General features: G+C 38.0%; 1 protein-coding gene across 1 annotated transcript in view; it reads left to right on the top strand.

The window, feature by feature from the left end:
- Kctd16 (potassium channel tetramerization domain containing 16) overlaps positions 1 to 16,387 on the top strand; it is a 311,551-nt gene extending 295,164 nt beyond the window's left edge. The window contains exon 3 of the mRNA XM_008844907.3: positions 15,733 to 16,387. Within this exon, the coding sequence (XP_008843129.1) occupies positions 15,733 to 16,184 (452 nt within the window). The 3' untranslated portion in view covers positions 16,185 to 16,387. The remainder of the gene's footprint in view (positions 1 to 15,732) is intronic.
- The last annotated feature ends 10,688 nt before the right edge of the window (positions 16,388 to 27,075 follow it).

Below are 27,075 nucleotides of genomic sequence, written 5' to 3'. Positions count from 1 at the left end.
TCTCTTTTTCCCTGTTTATTCACCTAGCCTATGGAGTGGTATCAATATTCAGGATGGGTATTCTTTGTTTCTCTAGGCATATACTCATAAATATGCCCAGAGGTATGCCTAGAAGGTTCTAGATCCAGTCAAGTTGATAATGAAAATTAATCATTACAGGTGGAGAACTATTCTACGTGAAAATTTATTCTCTCCACTGAGAAAGGTGGAGTAAGAACTAACCCATAAGAAACTTGTCATTTTAGTAACAAATGTGAGAAGCACCAGTAACAATACATGTATTTATTTTTCTACCTGACAGTGAACAAATTGACATTCAGTAGCTCATCATCCAAGTGATAGGGGCAAAAGAGTAATGAACTTTGACATTTATTTGAAGTCACAACTCTTGAGGGACTACTTTTCCTGTGTACTGCCACTAAAGTTGTATAGCACCTAAACTGTACATACGTGAACTGATGTGTTTAATAAGCCACATGGAGAGTTTTCCTGTCTTCCAAGAATTCTGATATGAAGGCTTCTTTTCTACAGACAAAGACATTCCATCTTAAAATATTTACTCCTTACTCTCTGGTGCTGCTCCTAAAAAAAAATAAAAGAGGAGGGAAGAGGAAGAGAGAGACATGTGAAGAGAGAGAACTGGTGGAGTGGAGAGAGGAGGAGAGAATGACAGGGGAGAGGGAGGGAGTTGATAGGAACAGAGCAGAGGAGAGGAGGGAGGAGAGGGGAAAAGAGTGGGAGGAAGGAGGGGAGAGACAATGCCTTAGACCCTCATGGAACCTACTTTATTGTTGACCTGCTAATTCAGCTTCAGGGGCTAGACCGTAATTGACATCTATAAGAAATGCTATTCTTCAGAAAAAAAAAAAAAAAAAAAAAAAACACTTAATGTACAAACCAGGGAATGAAATAAAGCTGAACATACTGAAGGCTGTTGGTTTTCAAAAGTGTTTGAGCTTCAGGTTTGCCTCCTGTTCCTAAGATCTCGTCAGGGTACAGGACTGTCTTCTTGCATTCCAATGTATTTGCAGCTATTTCGGTTTTCAAAAGTGTTTGAGCTTCAGGTTTGCCTCCTGTTCCTAAGATCTCATCAGGGTACAGGACTGTCTTCTTGCATTCCAATGTGTTTGCAGCTATTTTCTCTCTCCCTGTTGTAGAGAACACACAATCAGGTATTAAGATGTGACAGGATGATGGAAATGAGAAAGTGAAAACGGCACATGGGAAGACAGTAATTAACCAGAATGCATATTTATCATAGTCTGTCATTGTTTACAAACAATATAATGATTCCTGATTGTAGAATTAAATTCCAGGCTCTAGTTTGTGAAGTCAATCAAACAAGCCCAGCAGGTGCAGATCAGTAGCAGTACTAACCAAGTAAGTGCTCTGTATGAAGGAACTGTAGGCAGCAATAGAGTCCTTCTTCTTCTTCTTCTTCTTCTTCTTCTTCTTCTTCTTCTTCTTCTTCTTCTTCTTCTTCTTCTTCAAAAATACTTCTTGGAGAGTGAGATTGTAGCTCAGGGGTGGAGCATTTGTATAGCATGTGACGGTTCTAACTTCCATTCTCACAATTACTACATAAATTAAAAAAAATTAAATGAAATGGCCAATCCACAAGCCTCGTTTTGGTCATCTGTTGAAAGAAATGAGGAAATCAACATTAGATAGTCCTGGAAATCACTTTCTTCTCTTAACCAGATATCTATGTTGGCTTCCAAAGAATCTTGCAGTAACCCAGATAAATCACGCAGTCTACCTACTAAGACCATCTTTCTTTAGTCGTGGTTTAAGTCGTAACTCCTGACTGTGGCTGCTGAGGTCCTATATAATCTCACTCCTTCCTCTCTCCCTAGTCTTGTCCTCTACCACCACTCCTATCAGGCCATGCAGGCAACCCTCTCTTCTTTGCACATGCTTGTGCAAAGAAAATTGAAAATTGAAAATTACAATCTAATGAAAGAAGATCAACATAAGAGTAATATTAACTCTTACAAAAAAAGTATAAACTATCTTGCATTCAACTTGCTGAGGTAAGTTTTCTGTTTTACATCATGCTGTTATTCAACTGTATGGACACATATCATAGCCTTTTTATATTTCATTTTTCTAGAATTCTACTCTGGATCCTCTCATTTGTTCCAGGTTCTTTTTGGGAATGGATTCTGCTTCCATTACCAACCTGTAATGGTTTGAATGTGACTTGTCTCTCAGAGACTCGTGTGGTTGAACACTCAGCTCCCCAGTTTGTGGTGCTCTTTGGAAAATTATGAGACCCGTTAGACTTGGGGTCTACCTGGCAGAAGCAGAGCAGTGGGGGATAGGGGCAGGGTTAGAGGATCACAGCCAGAGGTCTCTGCCTTCTGGTACACTGCTGAGATGTGAGCAAGCTGCCTCACATTTCTGCTTCCACAGATAAGAGCTGTTCCCATTACAGTGAACACACTGCCATGAAACTTTGAGCTAAACTAAATCATTCTTCCCCTAAGTTACTTCTGTCAGGTATTTTGTCCCACCTAAAGTAACTAATACACCACTCCAGAATTTCTTAATTTACCTGTTTCTCTTCTTTCTCTCTTATTTTTATTTTTTTAATATTTGATTTATTGTTTTTAGTTTATGTGATTGAATGTATTGCCTGCATGGATGTAAGAACACTCATGTTGTGAAATTCCCATGGAGGTCAGAAAAAAGTATCAGATTCCCCTGGTACTGGAATTATGGATGGTTGTTACCTGCCATGTGGGTACCAGGGATGGAACCCGTGTCGTTAACTGTTTATTAAGAGCAATCAGTGCTTTCAACCGCTGAGCTATCTCTCCAGCCCCCTCTTCTTAATCTATTTATAAAAAAAGTTATTTTTATTTTTTATTTTATGTTTATGAGTGTTTATCTACAAATATATGCATGTGACACATGTGTGACTGATACCCAAAGAAGCCAGAAGAGAGCAGCAGATTCCCTGGAACTTGGGTTACAGACAGTTGTGACCTGCCATGCTGGTGCTGGGAAATGATGCAGGCAGGGTCTTCTGTGAGAGGAGCCAGTGATCTGAACTGTTGAGCCAGCTCTCCAGCCTCGTTTCCCTTTTATTGTTCCCTCTTCATTTGCCTTCTTTACTGTTTCGTATGTACACTCTCTGTCTTTATTTTGGTACTAGAATTTATATTTCATTTTAAGGTAGAGTCTCGCTTTGTAGCCCAAGCTGTTCTCAAACTTGTGGTGATCTTCCTGACTCAGTATCCTGACTGTTGGGATGACAGGCATCTATCGCTGCTCCCAACAGCATGTCTTGATTTTGTCTCTGCTTGTACTGTTACTCCACTTCCTCTCTTTCGTCCTTCCTTTCTACATCAGTCTCAAAGGCCCATTACTTAGGGTCACTATCATCAATATGTCTAAATAAAGTGATTTAAAAACTGCTAATATAATCTGAAAATAATCTGGTCTGATTTTTTTAAATATTTATTTTATTTATATGTATGTGTCTGTGAGAGCATATGCCACATATGTGCAGGTGTCTGCAGAGGCCAAAAGAGGGAGGGCATCAGATCCTCTTCAGCTGGAGTTACATACAATCATGAACCAGAATCAGTTGATGTTGGTGCTAGGAACTGAACTTGGGTCCTCTGGAAGAGCAGAAAGCATTCTGTCCTAGTTTCTCTATTGCCGCACTTAACCAAAGCCAACTTGTGGAGGAAAGGGTTTATTTCACCTTCAGCTCACAGATGATTATGTAGGGAAGCCAAGGCAGGAGTTCAGGGCAGGCTCTGGAGGAGTGCTGCTTACTGACTTGCTCCCCTGACCTGTGCTCAACCTGCTTTCTTATTCAATCTAGGGCCACGTGCACAGGGGTGGCACCACCCACAGTGGGCTGAGCCCTCTCATATCACTCAACAATCAGGAAAATTCGTCACAGACATGCCCACAGGCCAATCAGATAGAGGAAATTCCCTAATTGAAGTTCCCTCTTCCCAGGTACATCAGGCTGACAACTGAAGCTATCCAGAATACATTCTTAATGGCTAAGCCAACTCTCCAGCTCCAGTTTTGGGATTTTTAACTAAAATGAAACCCCTTCTTTAGTAATTCTTGTTGCTTTTAGCATCAACAAATGTAATGAGAAAAATAATATTCTTTATCTGATTGACATGGGAGCGAGTAAGATCACCAGATTCATTCTCTCTAGAATTCTTTTTTGATCCTTAAAGAAAAGCTTTCTAATTTTTTCCTAAATGTTAGCAACTAAGGGTCTTTTACTCAGTGTTTAATCATCAATGCAGAGAGAATTAGACATGTAATAAATAGATGCCACCAAAAATGTAGGTAGAGCTCAAATATCTGTCAATCCAATTTCCCCTGTGGTTATATGTGGGTCACATTATTTATTTTACATTTGCGCTGGCCGGGAAATTATTAGTGCTAATTTATTTTGGCAACACTCCATTGCTTTACTCGCTTGTAGGACATCTGTCAAAACACTTGAATGACTGTTTTAAGTGAATTAGCCATAGAACTAATGGTAGGTTCCATTTCTTGCCATCAGCAGAAATCAGGCAATCTTATAATAAATTTGTGTGTCTGTATGTGATTATAAGATTTCACAGTAACAGAACACTATTATGTAAAGAATTAATAATGAGCTGTTATGGCAACACACAACTTTTCAAGCTCATCAAGAATTCTTCTTGTCCTTGAAATCACTACAAATCAAATATAGCAGTTTTTGTCCCAGAAAGTCAAGAGAAGAATTGTAACTAGATCTGTGTTCATCATAGTGTTTGTCTGAATATTATCAGTATATACAGTTGGGATCAATGGTTTGGTACACAGAGCATAATTAGTGTACAAAATAGAGATTCAGGCTAGGTTATATGTAAGCAAATTTTGAGTGGACTAAATACTGAAAGGTAGAATATTCAAGGAATTATCTGTGTGGTTATCTTCAGGGAACTTTTTTTAACATACTTACACTGATTGATATTTACCATGCCATGTTTGGTATAATAATTCTTTTAAATATTTTGCATTCAGTAGGCATTGAATATATTAGGTGCTATGCTTGTACTGTAGATAAGTTTTATCATTCAGTTTTTATACTCTTTTTAAGGAAGTTGTTATTTCCAAAATTTCAAGGAAAGACACTGCAAGTCACAAGCAGAACTGTGCTCCATTCCATTGTTTAATTCAGAGTCCAGGATCTGGTTACTGGAGAGATAGGTCAGTAGGTAAAATATTAACTGTATAAGCATGAAGACCTGAGTTTGTTCCCCAGGCTCCATGAAAAAAGTCAGGTGTGGTGATATGCTTATAACCCCAGCACTGGGAAGGCCAAGCCCCATACAGACCCCAGATCCCACTGAGAGACCCTGTCTCAAAAAACAAGGACCTCTGGTTTTCATGTGTATGTACAAGCATGTCCAAAACAAAGCCCAAGAACCAAGCTACTGGGAATTATTGTCCTTCTCTACATGGACTTCTTGCAGCCAGACTGTTTGAATCTGTATCACAGCTCCATCTTGTAAAGGCTTTGGGCTATATGCTTACCAGCCCTGTGCCTCAGTTTGCTTTTCCTCAAAATTTGAACTACAGATAAGCTGCCTTCATTTGAGATGCTGCAAATCTCAATGAGCTGCCATGAGAAAACTAAAGACATGGCTTTCAGGAAACACTCCATTAATGTTGTCTATTATTATGACAAAATATTAACATAGACTGAGGCTATATGGGAAAATTGTTGCTTAGCTTTACTTTTATTTCATTTTGAAATCCTAATTAAAAGAATAGTAACTAATAAGGGTTCAATTAGCAAAGATACAGGTTAAGGCAGTGCTGCTAATTTCTGTGAGTCTTTTTATTCTGTTATCTTAAGACAGCTTGGTGAAAATGAAGTGTTCCTCCCATTTGGTTAAAAGTGAAAGGGAAATTCAGTTTCCTGTGCCTCCGTTCACTGGGTTTCTTTTGGAATTTACTGTGAGATGATGGAGTCTGCCACATGAGCTCCAGTCAAAAAGGCACAATAGAGTGAGGGAACAGGCAGTAATACTGAGGCCAGAGCTACCAAATAAACCCGAGTTTTGCCTTCCACAAGCTTTGTGGCTCATGGGTGAATTAGTATGGTTTTATAAAATTCAATTTCCTCATCAATAAAAGCAATACACTTATTTCAGAACAGTTGCTCACCCGGATGTGGTTTTTCCCCCAGGTGACATTGAGTAGCATCTGGAGAGTCAATAGCCTTGACTGAGGAGACGTTCTTTTGGCGAAGCTTATAGATGTGTGAAGGATGCTGCCACTCATCCTGCAGTGCATAGGGCAGTCACCACAAGGAATTTGGCAGTCCCAAATGCCAGTACTGCTAAGGCTGCATGCCCTGCAGTGTGTTAGAATAAAATCTAAAAATTTGCAAATCATTTAGTGTCACAATGGGCACATGGTGGGTGCTTGTAGTTAATTAATTCTGTAAATATTTTCCAATAAGTATCAGTTACCAGTCATTACCCATTAATATGTGTTTCTAGGCTCCTAACTCTGTGGAGCCCAAGGACTGTAATTAACTGATTCATTCTTGATTTCTGAGAATTATCATTTTGTCAGGAGTACAGAAAAATACGTTTGATGTGCTTCAGACAGAAAGATAGCCCTGTAATTTTGGTTGGTCCTCCATGGTGTCATAAATACCCTAAGAGGTAGGAATTAGGTGTTATAGTTCCCGCCTCTCCTAACAGGTTGGTAGAAGTCAGTGAGATGATGCAGGATTCAGGAGAAATACAGAACTTGGTGTCTAACACAGGCTACGAGCTGCACAGATGTAGGTCAATGTTTTAATCACATAGTGCTGTGTTGTGCTCTGTCCACAGGTATGTGGTTGCATTGTAGTAATCCTCTGTCTCCAAACTAGTCTGTATAAAACAGTCTCTTCTGGAGAGCATTTTCTTCCTTTCTTCCTTCCCTCCCTCACTCCATCCCTCTTCCTCCCTCTCTCCCTCCCTCTCTCCACAACTATGAGGACAAAGACCTAAGAAATCTAGGTGTTCAAGGTGTCTTAAGTCTATTATTTTTTAGAAGTATTATTGAAGAACTGGAGTCGCTGGGATGGTAGAGTTGTAGAGTCAGAATTTCAACATTTTCAGCCTGTCAACATTTACAAAATGTTTATTGATGTGATATTGGAATCTGTAGAGGTTTTGTATTTTCAGAAAATCTGGGTTTGAACTCCTGTCACTTTCAATTTTGTAGCTTTGGATTGGTTAATTAATTAAGCTGCATTTCTCTTCCATGAAGAACCAAAAATAAAAGATTGTTATGGAGATTAAATCGTGGAAATTGTTGAGTACATAACAGATACAACTGGGATCCTCAATAAATTAGGTTATCATCATTATGGTATTTATTGTTTTGGAGGGATACCTGTGACCTTACTTCCTTTTGAGTTCCTTTGCAAACAAAAGGCAACATAGAATTAATTGTTTCTTCAAATTTGTTAGGACTAAAGTAGTAAACAAGCTACCACCCAGAGAAGAAATATGTCATCTCAAGAGAGTTTTGCAGTGATAATAGTGTGTGCCCTCTAAGGCATTAGTGCTAGAATTCTGTATGTGCTCAGATGATGAAATGGATAAAATTAACGGATATTGTGTTTGATTGAGTTTGATATAGTATTCAAGACTCTTGTTACAAGCTCAGAAAATTAACTCTTACTAGATTAAGCAAAAAGAGAATTTCTAGGTCTACAAAATTATAAAAATTTTCCTGGGGGAAAATTGAGATACCATAGGATGTTGGTAAGTTTGTTTCTCAGCTTTTCCTGTCTCTCTTGGCTCACTGCTTGCTACATGAATGTGTCCCCAGATGGTATGGAAGTTGGCTACTGGGTTCACATATCTCCAGTTTTCCAAACTCTCACAGAATATAGTATTCGTGGCCCAAATGTTCTAGCAAGACAGTCCTAGAGTGGACTCTGATCTCCAACTGAGTCATAACCATACCTTGATCACCCACTGTGGTCAGAAGAACAAGAGGACTCTGTTCCCAAAGGGAATATTTATCCTTTTTTGTGGCCTAGATATTGTGAAAGGATAAAAAAGATGGCTAGAAATTGATTGGGAATTTGGGTTGGTCATGGGGGGCTTGTTCAATTTACAAAGAATTGGTGACAAAATTAAAAAGGCACATGACTAGAATAAAGTGCATCAGATAGGTAAAGGAGACAGGCTGGACCACACAACTTGAGTAGGCAAATAAAAAGGACCCTTGGGGATGGAATCATCAAATATGACCTTATCTTAAAGAAAAAAATCTAAGACGGAGATTGGGCAAGGAAAGAATAAAAAGGACTTGGAAAGTGTAATAATTACATCATCACAGGATACTTGAAAGAGTGAGGCCGTAGACCAGGGAGTCAAAACTCAGGATTTCTAGCTTATGCAAATCATTGCATTGCTCTAGGACCTAATGTGTGAAAAACCTGAGGTGGAACAGTGTGTCTGAACATTACTAAATCGGAAAATCATGTCAGTACAAACCATAGATGAAATGGTTAGGGGAGTTTTTATTTACAGTCTATATTTCAGGGATTCTTTTATAGTAACAACTCATTATCCATAATGATGGCTAATTTATACATGCACACACATATAAGTGCACAAATTTTTGCACTTTTAACATTTTGGACAGGCCTTGCAATTTTCTATTATCTCTATTAAGTCAGCGACATGTTTTAACAGTTACATCAAATGTCTACTGATACTTCCTATTCTAATGACCTTCATTAAGTCTAACATTCTCTTTTGTTACTGGCAAAGGATTTTCTCTTTCTGACTCTTTCTCTTCCCCTCCCCTTCTCTCTTTCATACACACAGACACACAGACACAGACACACACATGCACACATACACACAGAGACACAGACACATATAGACACACAGACAGACAGACAGACAGACACACACACACACACACACACACACACACACACACACACACGGTGGTATGAAAGCCAGAGACAAAAGGCTGGGATGAATTTAAATTGGCGTGGGGAATAGAGAGGTAAATTCAGTTTGTCAGGTTATATTTCAGCTATTTTTGTATGATGTGGGTGCGTTAAGCAGGTGAACAATATAAGGATGTGTGTGGCTGTCAGAAGAGAGCAAATTCAAAACTGCAAGGTATAAATGGTGGCACCAGGCAGGAACAGAAGCGAGATGATGACTTTCCATCACTGCTTATGCTAACTCCTGTGAAAGGATGCATTCCAGCTAGTCAAGAATGGTGTACGTTTTTAAAATTTGCTTTACTCAGTGCACCATTGTGTTGGTTATGAAGGTGTTGCTTCTGCTCTAATTTCACCCATACATGTTTGCTTTGTAATGGCAAGGTTCGAATTCAGAGTTGGCACACTGACTAATCCTAATCCTACCAGGACACTCTTCCTTTGCCAAGATGGCATCCTATCAGAGTTTGTTAGTAGAGGGTACTAAGGAAAGATTGAGTCATGAGGTGTGGAAGGACTGGATTGCTCCAAGCTGTATCAGCTCTACTCTATTTACTTCAAGAGCCATTGACGCTATTCCTTTCCCATCCTGAATCCTCAGAGATAGACTCCTTCAGGTATCACCATGAGCAGGGCAGCAAGATTCCTACATCCTTTCTCCACCAGATGCCTCATCTATGCTTTGCAGGCTCTTGCCCTGCAGCCTCTTTGAGTTTTCTGTCTGGATGTAAGGATCGGAGCTATAGTCAACAGTCCTCTCATCATCTCTTCAGTGTCACCTATTTGCATTTTAATTCCTCTAGTATATGTTTATTTACCTTCATACATAGAATTCCTCCTGTTGTCCAGTTTCCTGACTGATGTGGTGATGACTGAACTTCCTGCTCTTGCTCATACGACCACCTCTTAATGAGAATTCCTGGTTTGGCCTATCTAACACCACATGTCCATGAGTGAAAAAGGCCACCCACAGGCAAATATGATCATCAAGCTTAAAGACGTATTTCCCAGAAGCTTATACAAACTGCTTCTTCCTAATCTCCACTATGCAATATCTTTTCCAAGGTTAGAAGAATTATAAAAACATCAATTTGGCCATTATTGACTTTTCAGCTGTGATATCAAAAAAGTCTTTCAGCAGCCTTGATACATTAAATCTGGCCACCTTGCTCCCAGACTGTCAGGCTTCTACCTCTTTGACCGAGAAGACACTGTGGAACAGTTTCCCAGCTGTTGCTGTAATGAAGTCCATTGTGTTCACAGCCCTTAGTAGGTAGAGAAGCTGAAGTGTGAAAGGATTACAGAGCTGCCTCTTTTAAAAATGCATAAGCACTTTGGGAGTTTGCTAAGTCATGTTTCACTCAGCTGGGCTTGAATTTTTCATAGAGCAGAAATATTTTGTAGTCTTTCCTCTTACTTCTTACCAGTAAGTACTACCATGCTTAGGACACTTGTGAAAGCGGGGACACACCATGCAATCTGCCTGATTGGTCCTTAACTTTTTTTCAAGCTGTAAAATGTTCAAAGATTTAACTGTAGATATTTGAAAAGATGAATTTACTGCTAATCTTTCATTTAATTTAAAAACAAAATTCTCCCTGTCCTGGATTTAAATTGTTCATGTAAATTTTATACTGGAGGACTGACTCATCCATTTGTAAAATTTTAAGCACTGCGTTGGAAGAACTCCTTCTTCCCCAAAATATCTCTTTCCTATGTGGTACATGACAGATATTATCCTTGCTTGTGATTTTCTCCACTCCTATGCCAATTCAGGCATTAACAAATATTCAGTATACATTTTACTGATGTGTCCAGCTATAGTGTCTTTCCTGACATGATACTCAAGCCACCACTAAATATTGTACACTATACCATCAATATTACCGTTAACATCAGATCTGTCAAACTCCTCATTTGATTGTTTGTGCAGAATAGGGTCTGGCTTATAGTATAGTTAAGATATTTGAATAGAATATATAGTGTGTACTGCAGACTGTGAAACATTCTTTATACATCAAGTATTTCATTTAATTTTCTTCAAACATCTGTGAAGAAGAATCTATTACTTGGATTCTTTTTCAGATGAATCTCAAAGAGCTAAAATAATTTATCCAAAGTCTCACAGCTGTCAAATGGTGGATCCTGATGCTAGAGCAGGAGAGCTGTTCTGCCACGTTTTCAAATTGAAACAACTGAAAGTATGTTTTATAGAGCATTTGTTCATTCATTGAGCATTTATCAAACATCTATTAAATGCCAGACACCAAACTCATCATAATAGTCCTCAAGTTCAGAAATGTCTTATTAAAAAATTAAGTGGTATTATCAGGCTTTATGTCTAGCAACTAATTAGTAACCCCAAACCAAAGACAACATAGATCTTCTTTTTCTATATGTATGCCAGTGAACCAGACTTTTGTTTGAATGAAATTATTTCCTCTCCACATCTGGCTAATCAATTGTAGCCCATTTTCTTGCTAACTGAAGAGAGAGATTCCAATAGTTATTGAAATCTCACAAATTTTAATCTGAAAAACAAGAATATTTGGAGGTTGCTGTTCGCTATAAATGAGGAGATCCTAGAACACCTTGCATAGATCTCTTCAGACTTCCTAGAGCTCACGACCATGCCTCAGAGACACTGCAAGGGCAAAAGACCTGGTACTTGGAGCCATTTCAGTTCTGGGTTCATACCTCTGCTTCAGGCAGGTTCTTGGGAGGAGTGTAGTCAGACAAAGGACACTTCTAAGAAGGAGATGGTGTGCTTCTCTGCTCAGCATGATTATTTTTCATATTTCATAATGCCTTTTCATACAGTACTCAGGCAGGACTTTATTAATCCCACCATCTTCCTTGATTTGAAATAATATATAGACCTTAAAATTCCATCTTATGAATTCTGTCTCCCAAATGGAAACATTCAAATGTTCTGATGAAATATTGAAATGTGTAGCAGTGGGACAGACTACACTAAAATTACACTGTTAAATTTCCTTGTCAGAGAGATAGTGCCCAGAGTAAGTAGGAAGAAGTATTTCTATTTGCCTAGAAACTGGAGGATCACAGCTGACATTTAAGCACATGATCACTGCAGCGGCTCAAGGAGGACAGGCTCATTAGTGGTGGGTCTATGACTTGGTATGTGGTGGAAGGTTACAGGCAGTGTTCCACATGAATGTGCAGAGATCCATTACATATGAATGTTGATAAAATGACTTTTCTAGAAGACTTGAGCTTTTGAGGGGCGGATCTGGTGACTGGAGTGACTTCCTTGGGGGAAGATAAGCCTTGGATAAGAAGACACATTTCTTCTGGCTCAGTAGGGTTTATGGCCAAAATATTTTGTTATTATAGCTTTAAAGTAATAGACAAGCATGTTCCAGAAATATGTATATCCATTTTCTTTCTCTTTTCTATATTTTCCCTCCTTCTCCTCTTTCTTTTTTCTCTTCTTTTTTTCAATGCTAAATTTAATATCTAAGCTTTACCCCACAGAATCAAATTAGATCAGGTCTGGTCTGATGTGATTACTTTTCTTTAGTCCAATTCATTGGAACTATTCCCCAATTGAGTCATATTGCTGGAAGAATGGCTGGTTGTCAGGCTGCCCAAGAAGATTCTGCAAACTGGAGATTCAAAATGATCCTCTCAATATCCACTGGCAGACCAAAGGCCTTTTCCATCGGTGGTGCATATTGAAGAGTTTCTCTGTTGCTTAGAAGATATTTCTTTGTAATAGCCTGAGATAACTAGGGCATTACTGCTATTGTGATTCCTTTTGGGTAATTGGATTATTGCATTTAATTAATCATGTGTTAGAAAGTGGCGTGAGAGAGTAGATAAATGTTAGATGTACTGGGGTTCTGAACTAAAGAAAAAAAATCACTTCTTGGGGGAGAAAGTCTCATGGCAAGTTACTAGGTGTTAAAATATTTTATATTGTAAAATACAGACATTAAATAGCACTAAAGTGTATTCTTGTTATAATTATTCCTATTATTTATGAGAATGAGACATAATATAATCAAAACTGGGTATGTTTAAAACATATAAAATATCACATTATCTATGTTTTCAATATTGGTATCATAAAGGGAATTGGTTTTCTTTTATATTTCATGGCTTCATTGAACTGAAGTGCCCACCTGTAATGTATGATTAGTAAGAACTGTGACTCCAGGAGGGTTGGAGCTCATCGGAGTTTGGAAGGCTAGTGACCATAACATCTTAGAAGGTTCTTTTGGTGCTGTGGTTGTGAATTTTTCTAGTACACAGAGCCATCAACTATGTACCTGAAAAATTGCTGTCTCCAAATTGCTGAATGCAATTTTATAAATCAAGACTTAAGGGAATGAGGAGAGAAAATCTCATGCTGGCTTAAAAATAAAAGGGAATTAGTGAATCACATAGCTGACAAGTCCATGACAAGACTAGCTTCAGGCATGGCTAGATCCAGGTACTTAGAAGTTATTATTAGGATGCAGTCATTTATTGATTTTTTTGCTGTGCCTTGGGCAATTTTCTAGAACTATAGTGCTGAACACTTTACCATGTCTATCTATGTTAGGGAGTTCATGATCTAGTAGCCGAGATGCGTAAGTTAGAAAATGATAATAAAATGTGTTGTGTGCAATAGTGAAGGAACTTAAAAAATATAGCCATATCTCAGGGGGGGAGTGGCAAAAATTTCAGAGGATATGCAGGGACTTTAGAGAGAAGTTCAAGCTTGAACAGTGTTTTGAAGAAGCAGGAATTTTGTAGACAGGCAATTACAAATGGTTAATTGACTGGGTTATTACATTTGAGAGATCTGTATTCAAATACTAGCTCTTCCACTAACAAATTATTCAAACTATGGCAAGTTTCTTAAGCTCCTTGGAGTCTTAGTGTTTCTGTGTGTGTAAGCTATAAGCATAACTATAGATGATCGTGAAGACCAGTGGGGTGATAGGGCCAGCCAGAGCCTTGCTTTCCCAGTCAGTGCATTCTGCCTCCCTCCTGCGATGCCTCAATGCTATTATATTAGTTTTGCTTTGTCAATGGTAAAACTAACAAGCATTTAAAATATTTTATTTTTATTTATTTATTTATTTTTATTGAATTGTTGTGCATTTTAGACAATATATCATGATCATATTTAGAACCCCTCCCCTATTTGCACCCCCATAGCACCCTCCCCACCCCATTCTGTCATGAATGTTAAGGTCAATTGAGTCAAGTTTCTATCTTCAAATGTCCCTCAGTGTAAGTCTATTTACTGGAGCCTGGACAGCCTATATAGTTTCAGTCCAGTCCACAGACAGTAACTCTGCAGTCTCAAATTCTTTACATTTTAGCCAATTGTAGCTTTCTATGTTAATCTTCATCTGTTGCATGATGAAGTTTCATTGGTGAGAGTTGAAAGATCATTAATATTCTCTATGTTCCCTGTTCTGCTGTTTCCTGAGCCTTAGGTAAAAGTTTGCATTATAGATGCATCACTTAGGGCTGAGCATCTCACAAACACTTATTCTCTGTGTTTGACCAGTTCTGGAACTCTAATAGTCTCCATCTGTTGCATAAAGAAACATCTTTGATGAATGGTGAATGGCATATTTGTCTGTAAATATAAGGATGCATACAGTAGGAAATTACATTTGTCTAGGGATGTGAAATACTGTAGGTTTTTCTCTAGGATCTCTGACCTCTTCAGTCATATGTATTTGGCTATATTTACAGTACACACATGAGTTTCCTCCCATTGAGTGGCCTTAAGTCCAATTAGGTAGCTGTTGATTACCCCCAAGTTAAAAGTGCTAGTGCTGCACCAGTAGAGGTAGTTTGCTGTGCCAGTCATTGTAGTGATTAGGTTTTATAGCTGGGTAGGACCACTGATTGGTTTTCTCCCTCAGCAGCTTGCATTGTATCCTCTGATACCATGAGAGCTCGTCTTCAGGGAAGAAGCTTCCAGGTCAGCTCCAGCTTGATTGATCCCAGTCTTGAAGTATGTTCTGTCTTCAGCAATAAGGTCTTACCTTCAAGTTCTGGGAGGCAATCAGGTGTTCTGGAAATAGCCTGTGTTATTTTGTGAGTCCCTTGAACTACCTTGTCCAACAATTCAAAGGGCAGTTTTTCCCACTTGGCACTGTGTTTCTTGTTATATAAACTTCAGCTATATACATGCACTCACATATATATTGTATGTGTATTTTTCAGTATGCTTTTGAATTAGTAATTTCCTCCTGTTTTTTGCACCACTTAGTGTTATCTCTCTTCCCCGTTTAACTCTTCCTCCTCCCTCTCCAGTTAAAGTACTCCAATTTTCCCCATTTCCCCCTTGGTAAGCATTTTTTGAGTGATTACTGTCTGCCACACACTCCATTCCTCTTGGCTCACCTAAATCATCCCTGTAACTCTAGGTACTAAAAAAATTATCTTCATTTCACTGCTGATAGAACAAAAGTTTTAAAAATTTATGAGATCTGTCAGATGGCAAGGTTGATAAATGGGCTAACTGGGCTCGTTCCTGCCTCTGGCTCACTGACTAGTGCAGGTGGACTTAAGCATGATTTTATACTATAATGTATACATGGCACTTTATTAGGAATCTGCTTCCCTCAGTCTACAGCTCCTGGGTACTGCTGTTGCAGTTCACCAGTGTCTCTCCTCACTTCTTAAAATATTGTTGCTTGATCTGTGCTGCTGCTGCTCCTCCTGACTGCTGGCATTAATTTTCGGGGTCTGTGTTTCCCTTGCAGGTGAGCCTGCCCGGTGGTCCTCCTCTCACTGTGATTGCTGCTGCAAGAATGGCAAGGGTGACAAAGGGGAGAGTGGCACATCCTGCAACGACCTCTCCACTTCTAGCTGCGACAGCCAGTCAGAGGCCAGCTCTCCCCAGGAGACTGTCATCTGCGGGCCTGTCACACGCCAGACCAACATCCAGACTCTGGACCGTCCCATTAAGAAAGGCCCAGTGCAGCTGATCCAACAATCAGAGATGAGACGGAAAAGTGACCTGCTCCGGACTCTGACTTCAGGCTCCAGGGAGTCGAACATGAGCAGCAAAAAAAAAGCTGTTAAGGAAAAGCTTTCTATTGAGGAAGAGCTAGAGAAATGTATTCAGGATTTCCTAAAGATCAAAATTCCAGATCGGTTCCCTGAGAGAAAACACCCTTGGCAATCTGAACTTTTACGAAAGTATCATTTATAAGGGAGGGCTGGGGGTGGGAGGAAAAAGAAAGTGATTCACCATTTTGAAATAAACCTCCTAAAAGAAATCCATATTTTAAAGAAAAAAATAACAGCTAACGATACGCATTTGTTAGAACACAATAGTCCATTGATACGGGACTGCCTACTTACCTAGTTCACCTTAACACACAAATCCACAGGGTAGATTTCTTTCCAGGTGTGAAAACATAAGATAACTCTTTTGCTGTTTGGGTTTTTTTTTTTTTTTTTATCAATTTTGTCCCACGTGCTGAGTATCTTACATACAAAGAATACCAGCTACCCATGAGTAGCTGACAGGCTTTGAGAGTCATCTAGCTCAAACCGGGTATTTTTTTCCTTCCATTTTCTACCTCCTTCCTTTGGACAAGGACAGGCTGTAGAAAGAGATCTGGCCCGGTGGCATTTGTTAAAGATTTTTAAAATTTCCCTTTTCTTTGGTTTTTGGGGTGAAGGGGGAATGGTAGATTTATATGATTTTTCACTTAAATCACTATGTGCCAGTTTATATTGACTGTATGCATGAGCATTTGTGCAGGGCACAAGCACAATATGTCTGTACATACACACGATGCACATGACCTAGGCCTAAACAGATGAAGGGATCAGACCCTGCTGCCAGCAGCCTGTCTACAAGCCCTTTAGACACATGAGCCTCGGCCTCTTTCTTAAAACCCTCCTTGGCAGATTTCCCAGCCTTTCTTGGCAACACTTTCTAATGTTGAATAGGCCTCATCATCAACAAATTGTCTTTCTTGTTTCAAAATTATTATCCTCAGACTCCATTGTACTGCTGAGTTTTCTACTTTAAGAACTAGCCAACAAACAAACATTCACATCCACAAACACAGCTATGAGATGACCTGCACTCAGTCTTCTCCATTCTGAGTTAATAACCACCCTTCTTTTAGTGATTCAGAGTTCTAACTTGCCCATGTTTAATTGGTGAGGTCATTCTAGATAATTCAGGCAGATTCTCTGGATTTCTGTGAGTTGTGGCACTAAGAGCAATACACTGTAATTGAAGATGCATAGGCCTTCTGTTTGCTTAGTTTTGAGGATTTGCACTCACTTACTCCCTAATAATTTTTCATAACAATTTTAAACTACACTGTACATTGTTACTTGCTTGTAGCCAGATTTGGCTGCTTTTGGGTTTCTGGGGTTTGACTGTATCCGTACTAGGATTTAGTTGTGTGCCATTTCTATTATTTCTGTAATGACCCCCAGTACGTGGCTGGGGCACAAGCATTAAGATTTTGGCCTTCTAAGCTATCTTTGAAAATCATATCCTTGATGTATAGACACAGCCCAAAGGAAACTGTTATACCACCTATTCGTATGACTTTGTATTCTATTAATCTACCATTAGTTCTTGTACACTTGTGCTAAATGAAGGTTCAAGGACAACTTTTCTCCAGCATTCCTCATGCATTTAAGTGGTAACTGAAAAAAATGTTAGTATCGTGTGCCAAGCATTCCTAATTTTTGGGTGTGTGTGTTTGCACGTGTGTATGTGTATCACAGGTAATAAAGGCAATCAGATGATGGCTATGGGAGGGAAATCCATGATTTATTTCTTTTTGAAAGCTTTCATCGAGGCACATTTATTATTTAAGAGGTTCTTCATTGGTTTCTGTTACTACTGCCTATTAGTATGTGAATATCTTTCTTAACTTCTTGTAATTTTTGCCTACATATGTGGGCAATAGAATAAGGCAAAGTTTTTGTCCTGTTGTTTCAAATGAAGTTTAAATTTTTAAGTGAAAAAGGAAGTTTTCTTGGGGTATTCAGTTGTCAAGAAAATTGTAATTTACGAGAGTGGTATTCTTTAAAGTACTAATATTTTAACAGATCTTAAGTAGATATCTTTGTTTGTAAAGCCTACACCTTCATTGTTTTCAATGTTTTCTTGATGGAACATGAAAATACTGTCATACTAATCATAAAAGATACTACAAAGAATCTCAGATCTTAATGGGTCTTGAAGATTCTGGAAGGAAACTCTTATTGATCAGGTGATCTATTGCCTCACTGAAAGGAATACCAAAGAACCTGTGCTCTAAGTAAATAGACTAAAATCCAAACTTCCTTAAATTTCATTCTTGACTATAATGGTATCAAGATAGAGAGGGATTCTTGTAACAGTTAAAGAACTGAGTGACCATTCAACTGACATCTTCTATTACAGTCTTCAAACAGGAATTTAAATGCTCCCTCCCCCAGTCACGGCACTGTCCTCCAGGCTCTGTTGTTGTGAGTTTTCTTTTCTGTACAGATACTCTGCATATTCATAATGAACAAATATAGTAACACAAATTTGTTGAAAATAACAGCACAACGCTTTTATTTTGAGCTAGCTGTAAAGTGGAGTCCACCCAATAGTAAAAAATCTAAATAATAAAGACAAAAACAGAGTGTTCATTTGTGTGGGTGTTGGCATATACAGGAATATAGCTTGGGTCAATAATTGGCTTTGAGGAGGCACCAAGTATATAAAGTTCTAGGTCCCCTTTGGAGTAGAGTTATCAAATATGCTCCAGGTGGCCTTCAACGTTGGAAATGACTTCTAAGTGAGTTATAGATTCGAGGTTCTAGTATCCATGGTAGTTATGCCTGTTTTACTGAAGGTAAATAGATTTTCAGAACTTAAAGTGCAATTATAGACAGAACAATATATACAATTGACATCTTGAGCATAGATTATGACAAGGGCCATAAGTTGTTGATATGAAGAAATGAATAGTATCGTATGGCCAAATGAATGAGGCTTGGCCTGTGTAGAGCATCGGTTTGGGCTGCCTCCTAAGAAACTCCATAATGCTAAATATGCTGAGCTTGGGAGATCAGTTCCTAAATGTATATGGGTCTTCTGAGTCCTCTTACCTATTATTAAAAAGGGAATAATATATAAAAAAACCAAAAAGGAAAAAAGAAATGTTAATTTCATTATTATTGTTAGCTCTTCCTCCTGCTCCTAAGGAAAAAAAATTACAGTAAGATGTAGTAATGAGCAGCCCAGTGAAGTATCTTAAAAATATGCTGTGATGTGTTCCCATCTATGTGAACACACATATCTTCCTGGAAATAAATGGATGGTATGTTTTTTAAAGACAGAAACAGTGTAACCATAAACATTGCCATTACTCTTTTTCCTCTTCAGTTGAATGTCTATTCCAACTGAATCATTTTGGTGTGACACTGATTAAAAGGGGGCCAACATGGGAATTTTCTCATCTCAATTGGCCTTGTTTGATTCGGAAGCATAGAGTCAGGTGTCTGCTCATTTTGCAGTCTCTGAGTTACAGCTGTGTGCCCTTCTGGTTTACTTTTGCTTCCCCACACTTGCCACTCCTCTCGGAGTCTTTTCCTGTGCTAAGCATGATCTACTCCAACGAGGAAAGAAAAGATGGGAATGGTATTTTGCAAAATTACTTGACAAAAGTTCCTACACTGGAAGTCAAATTTTGCTTCTCACACACTTTGCTATCATTTCAATCTTCCAATTTTGCATCAAGTAGATTAAGCCAAAGTATTTGAGTGTTGACATTTTCTACCACTAGACACGTTGCCATGGAATTTGAGAAACCTTGGCATTCTAGATGATCTTTTCTAGAATTAATAAGACATTTTGTGTCAACTTATAGGAAGAATTCTTTGTCATCTCCACTTGACATAGCAATTTTCTAAAGAAAAAATGAAGGCAACTATTTTCCCTGTAGTGATTCTGTGGCAGATAAATGTTTTTGCCAGTTTGCATGCTGGGTTATAGGTTTTAGCATGAACCATTTCTCTAATATCTTGGTATTTTGGCATCTTGCAATCTTGATGGCCCACTGTTCTAATTTATTTGTTTTCTTTTATATCATCAAAATAACACACTAGAGAAAGAATTAGAGTGAGCATTCTGTATTCTGAGTTACAATGAAGTTAGATGTCATTGGTATAATACTGTACAATGATTAATATTACAGAAAAATTAGAGCAAATGAAACTTGCTGGAATGGGTCTGAATTATATACCCTCATAACTCTATTTTTAAATGAAATGATTTTTGCTCCCCATCCCTGCTTAAAGAAAATAATCTTAAACTTTAATAATCACAGCTTCGTGATACAAGTACAAAGCTTGTGTGAAATGTATACTTTCTCATCTTGTCATGTACACTGGAACTGAGATTCTTTCCCCAGTGACCACTGCTGCAAACATTTTAGTAGTGATTCTCGCTATTCATCATATACAAGATCATTTGTACCACTTAAAAAAAAGAAGGGTATCCTTGTCTTCAATCAAGGTCTAATTAGAAAACTTGGAAGCAGGGCAAAGGAAACTGCATTTGGGGATTTTTATGACTTATGGATCCTACTTTGAGAAAATACTGTCGAGGAACTGAGGAGTGGTGGTCACAGTTACCCCTCTTCCAGTTGTTCATCTTTCTTCCCAACACAAATAAGTCAAAGTGCACATCATTCACCATCTAAGGGAGGACAACACAAGCACATTCTGGGACTAGGTCGCAGTAGAGTTTCAAGATCCCCTTTCCATTTCATTTGCCTCTCATCCATAGTCTCCTTCCAGTCAGAAGTATGTTTGTGTCTTTTCCAACCAATCAGAAAGCCTATATCATTATAGCTTTATCCCTGGGTAGAGGGGGCACATCTCTGAATGAGATGTATTCTAATGATACCCAAGAAGAATTGAAATATTGACCATTCTCATGGAATGTCTCATGGAATTGTTCATTTCCATACTCAGTTTGGGTCAAAGAAATGAGAGAGTGATGTAATGGTGCCTATCACTCCAAAGGTGGTGCCATTAATGAAACATACCAATACCACCAAAGTGAATGCAGAACAGTGAGTTAATTCGATTGCTTAATCAATAATATCCTGAACCACTGAACTGCTTGTTTTGTCCAGTTTAATTCAAAAAGGACTATGAGGCTTTATGTAATGACGACCTTGATCCATCTCATTGAAAATGTGAAACAAAAGCCTCTACAAGAATAAAAACAAGAGAAAGAAATTAGCTCATTCAATGTGATAACATCGCAACTCTCAGGACACAAAGTGAAGTCCTGTGATTTTTTCTAGTTACTCTGACCAGATATGGTCATTTTTTTGATTACAGCACGCATGCACACACACACACACACACACACACACACACAGAGGCTGAGAGATTATAATGATACAATCAGCTGGTGCTATCCATGTAACAGAAGAATAACTGGATAGATGACCAAATCCTACAGTCTATAAGAAACGGAATAAATGACTTGTCATGAGCATCAGTAGATATTTAATAAAGACAAAGGGAAGAGAGGAACAGATGGCGAAATTGATTAACTTGAGCAGGTAAAATTATTTGCTCGATATAAAAATAAAAAACAGTTTAATTTGATTCATCTTGTTGCTTTCCCTACCCTATTCCCAGGGTGGCATACCTTTCCTGTTTCAACTCCCTTACCTTTAAAAAATATTACTCTTGTTTGTGAATAAACTGCATTGTTAATTGGATAATGAATTTTAAGTCCTAGAATCTCATCCTTGCTTTAAAAGATAAAGAAAAAAGTATTTCCTGACACAGCAATTATCAAAGAGTTTATCCTGGAGGAGGGTAGGGGTGATTTTCCCATTAATCAGCCTTACAAACACACTACTGGGCCAAGTAGAGATTAGCGATTCCGAACTTCAGTGATCTGCTGTATCTAGTTGGGTTATTCTTAGAACTGACCTTTAACAATTTTCCTGAATCTGCACAATAAATATCAACATAACTTCAGATGCTCTTTTTGCTAACATTGGCTCCATCCATCAGAAATGGAAAATGCAAAATAATGAAGAGTTGTTTGTAAATTCTCTCTCTCTCTCTCTTTCTGTCTCTCTCTCTCTCTCTCTCTCTCTGTGTGTGTGTGTGTGTGTGTGTGTGTGTGTGTGTGTGTGGTGTATGAGTGCATGCTCAAGTGTCCATAGGGCCACACATAGTTTTTAGGTTTGTGTAAGGCCAACCGTTACTGGTCATGTGAATGATATGAATGCACAGAAAAAATGGTTAAAAGTTAACAGATTTTTAAATTCTGAACAATACTTTTTTACACTGGATAGCTATCATCGAGAACATCTGCTAAAACTGGTCTCCTAATATGGTATCACAATATAGAGACTTCTAGAGGGGAAAATCCTTGTCATATTTACTCAAGAATGGCATCTTGGTGCTGGAGAGATGCCTCAGCGGTTAAGAGCATTCGCTGCTCTTGCACAGGACCGGGGTTCAGTTCTCAACCACAGGATGGCTAACAACCAGCCATACCTTCAGTTCCTGGGAATCTGATGCCCTCTTTTGACCTCCATGGGTATTACAAAACATAGGTACACACTTACATACATGCAGAAAATACACTCATACACATAAAAATAACAAATAGAATATTTTTAAAATGGCATCTTATGTAAACAAAAATTAAAAAGTGAAAAAATCAGAAAGAAAAATAGTGTGATGTTAGGATTTGACTCCAGAGCCTAGGGAATGTAACATAAGTGCTCTTCCTCTAAACTATAGCAGAAACTCAGAAGAATGCGTTTTAGAGAAGCTGAAATTGATATAGATTCATGTTAAACATTAATTTTTTTTCAGTTGTGGCCATGTAGCTGTTAGGTTTTCCCTTTTATGTGTGGACATTTTCAAAAATTCTCTTTTGGTTTACATAGGCTGTGACCATTCAAGGTAGTAGTTCTCAACCAGGAAGTTTTTTGTAGCCCATGGATTCTATGGCAATACTTGAAGACATTTTTATTGTAATGATTGAAGGGTGGGTAGAGAGTAGAGATGCTGTTAAGCATCCCGTAATGCATAGGAAAGAGTTACCCATCCCAATATGCCAATAATGCCTGAGATGAGAAACTTAATTAAGGCTTGGTATACATTTTCTAAGACATTCTTTCTGCACCATGTCTAAAAAGACTTTCTGATCAAGACACAAGCTAAAATAGAGCAATAATAATTAATCACCAACTTATAGATTAATGCAATTTTATGAAGTCAGATATAATCATCACTTTATACAGATGTAAAATCTGATATTCAGAAAATTAAAAATGTAATTTTCTTCAAGGGTTTCGATAGGGATGTGGCAGTGTATTTCTTATGCAGTCAGTGGCCTGTTTTCTATTTTAGTCTTCTGCCTCACAAAAATAGTACGTCATTGATTTGTCAATCTTATAACAGAACTAATGTGTTAGTTCTGATGTACTTGAGAGCCCTTTTAGTTTCCATGATCCTATTGAAATTCTTTCCAGGTTGATCAGCAGTCTACAAGGTACTCTCAAAATGAAACCAGGAAGAGAGAAAGTTCTTACCATCATAGTTGTGTTTGTGTGTGTGTGTGTGTGTGTGTATTTTACTTTCTTTTTTGAGACAAGGTTTCTCTGTAGCCACAGGTGACCTATAACTTGCTTTGTAGACCAGATTAGTTTTGGTCTCACAGAGATCCACCTTACTCTGTGCTGGGATTAAAGGCCTGTGCCACCATGCCCCACTGGATACCATCATCTTTATCTTTTCATTATATACCTCCTTGGGGGTGATTGAATTTCCAAAGACTGACCGCTTAACAATCTCATTACATAATCACTTCTCTCTTTTTTTTCTCTTGGGAACTTGGCCTGTTTCTCAGTTTCTTTTACTGTAAGTGTAGAATAGCCAAGGCGATCTCAGCCTGAAGTTCTTCCTCAAAGACGTTAGTTACTTTAATCTACAAATACTATTCGATATGCATTTCCTGAGGTGATAAAGGAAAAACAGACTTAGAGGGTAGCTCTTTCTGCCACAGGCTGTACTTTATACTACAAATCCATAAGGGCAGTAATACTGTAGGACAAGAACTCTGATGAGTACTGACACTCTGTGCAACCCAAAATGATGGTTACCCTAGGCTGGCTTCAACACTGAGAGGGCTGTTCCTGCTGCTGCTCACTGGGCTGTGTGTAGGGCACCATGGGAAACTTCCAAAGAAACACAATAGGTGGATGACTATGTAAATGTGTTTTTATATAGACATGGGTCTATGTAATCTTCTATTTTCATCTTTTGACTTAGAAATACTAGTTTTTTTATTTAACTCAGATCAAAAATCAAATAACTTGGCTGTCCACAGCATCTCATCATTACTCTTCTCAGCTGGGGAAAACATAGGCAGATAAAGAAAAGAAATGACAAACATCTGAGTGTGTGAGGAGCATGGGTGTCCATGTGTGTTGTGTGTTTGTGTGTACCTCTCATGTATATATGTATATATATGTGTACATCTATCTAGATGTATATATATATAAATATTTATATATCTATACATATGTATACACATACACTCATAATTTAAAATGTTGGAAATTTTAGTTTAGGAAACTATTGTATTTTATATTTGGTTTTTTAGATAGTCTATTGTAGTTCTGGTTTACAGAATTCTCTTCCACTCTGAATGTATATATTTATTAATGATGCAGAGCATATCATACAAATACTAAAATTTACCTTCTATGGATACAAAACCAAGCAAACGTGTATTTAAAGATGCCAAATTTGGAAAAATTCACTTTTATCAAACCATTGGTTGGAATTTCCAACTAGGTGTTTCAAACTTGTTCATTCCAAAGTTAAAACAAAAGGTAATAAAAAATCCACCAAATGAGCAGTGGTAACATTTAAGATGAAAAGAAACAATAGCACAAAACCAATGGCTGTTACCCAAGTGCTGTTTATTCACCTATTGATTAAACTGCCATGTCCTAATTCTTGGGGTCTATGTGGCCCATGTGACTATAAATGGAGCTGGTTGTCTCTTCAATTATTTTGAAGTTATCACAATGGGTTTATAATATGCATATTGTAAATAGATACAAAAGCTCAAGGGTGTGTTGTAATAATAACCAAACACTCTCTAGTCTCCTGCAAATAACCCCTTCAGCCTACTTATGCAAGTACCAAAATAGTTGCTCAAAGAAGGAACAGCATAGAGTCAAATGAAAGAAAAGATGAGTTATTTGTTTAAGACTTCCTATAGATGGAACACTCAAATGACTAAATTTTGGGCATTCTTAAGGAAAAGATACGCTATATTCTCAATCAGAGCAACATGCTTTACATACTGTTGGATAATGTGAAACATTTTTCAAGTTAACCTATGCAAACAGAGCTTCCCTGGTGCTCCTTGGGATCAGTTTGTATGCATACAAGCCTTCAGAAACTTAGCCTGCTTCCCAACCCAGGAGTCAGTTAATAGAGCAAGCACAGATTCCTCTTCCCAGGGACTTATCAGGTGTGCTCATACAGCCAGACACCTAGACACACTTGTGAGCTAATCATTTCCATAAACCCTCTTCAGGTGTGATCTTAAAGGCATGATAAAAACTGTTTATGTTTTTTTTAAATCAATATTCCAATGAGATTTAAGGACACAAGGTGATTGTTCCCAAGGTTTCAGAGCAGAAGGGAGGTTTTACATTTTCCTGTCTTTAATTTCCCTTGCAATTTTTATTCATTTGCTCATTCTTAATTCCAAATGGATATGTAAAATCAGGAAAATTTTCTTAACATGCTCTGCTTAATTTAGAGAATGACATATCAATGTAATTCTTAAAATCATGCAGGGTGATTTAAAATGGGGGTACCAAAATTCCTCATTATTCTCTCCTGTGAGGAAGTGAATTCATGAATTACTGGAAAGGTATCGTATTTAAAACATACAAAGACACTAGCTTGGAGGAGCTTCCTTTCAGAGGTCCCACTGAAAATTGTTAATGGGATCTGCTTCAAGTGGACCAGTCCTTAGATCGCAGACCATGTTCTACTTAGCCCACAAAACCAAGAATATTAGCTATAGTGGGAGAACCTTAAAAGATAAAAATCTTAGGTTCTTTTTTGCTACGTCTTTCACAAACAGCAGAGCACTAGGTAGACCTTAATAAGCAAAATAATTTGTTTAAATAATTATCAACATCATCTTTGAAACTTCTAAAGTTTGGGCGATGTTGAACAGGTTATCTGATTTCTGCAAATACATTTAGCAGGGATTCTCAAGCTTCCCATTGCATCTGTCTCTGATACTTTGAATGTGATATCACCGTGGTGATTTATTGGGGCCTTGCTCATGTTACTTTTTCCTGACCTCATTCAGTTGCTTGATGACAGGTCAGTTTGTTGCACATTGTTGAATACCAAGTGACACCCATTGAAATTACCTCTTCTCTTTTCCAATGCAGTTTTCTTGTACATAAGTGTAATGTCAAATTGTTTACAGATTCTTTTGTGTGTAATTGTGATAGCAGATTTAGCTCAAACCTTAAAGGAATCTGTTCACTGAATGGTGTTAAAATGAATGTGCTTATTACAGTATAAACATCATTAATTATGGACTCACATGAATGCATGTGGATATGTCATCAACTTCCAGCAGCTCAGTTATTCAACAAGAGTCTGCAGTCTGTGAATAGCAAATATACATAAACTACTGTGACTGAAAACTCAGTAACTGTTTTACCTTGGTATGTAACACTGTAGATCTTAGCCTGCTGTATTTCTTTCTGACATATTTGTTTTTTTTCAAGAGAAACATGGTAAAAATAGTACTACTAATGTCCCAGTGGAATTACACAGCATTTTGGCAGTCATTGGTCAACTCAAAAGCAACTGCCTACAGATAGAACAACAGTCCTAAGCAGCACATGAGTATATACATACAAATATCTATGTACGCAGTATCTTCAGTGCTAATTACTACCTTCTATCCTCACTGCCAATGGTAAAAAACTATTTTTCTTTGGAATTACTGATGGATATAGAAAGAATTCATTTTCAATTAACTGCTTTCATGATCT

The sequence above is a fragment of the Nannospalax galili genome, unplaced genomic scaffold (assembly GCF_000622305.1).
Source record: "Nannospalax galili isolate Female #2095 unplaced genomic scaffold, S.galili_v1.0 scaffold222, whole genome shotgun sequence".
Lineage (NCBI taxonomy): Eukaryota > Metazoa > Chordata > Mammalia > Rodentia > Spalacidae > Nannospalax > Nannospalax galili.
Note: the sequence above shows the minus strand (reverse complement) of the source record. Positions and strands in the feature narration are given on the sequence as shown.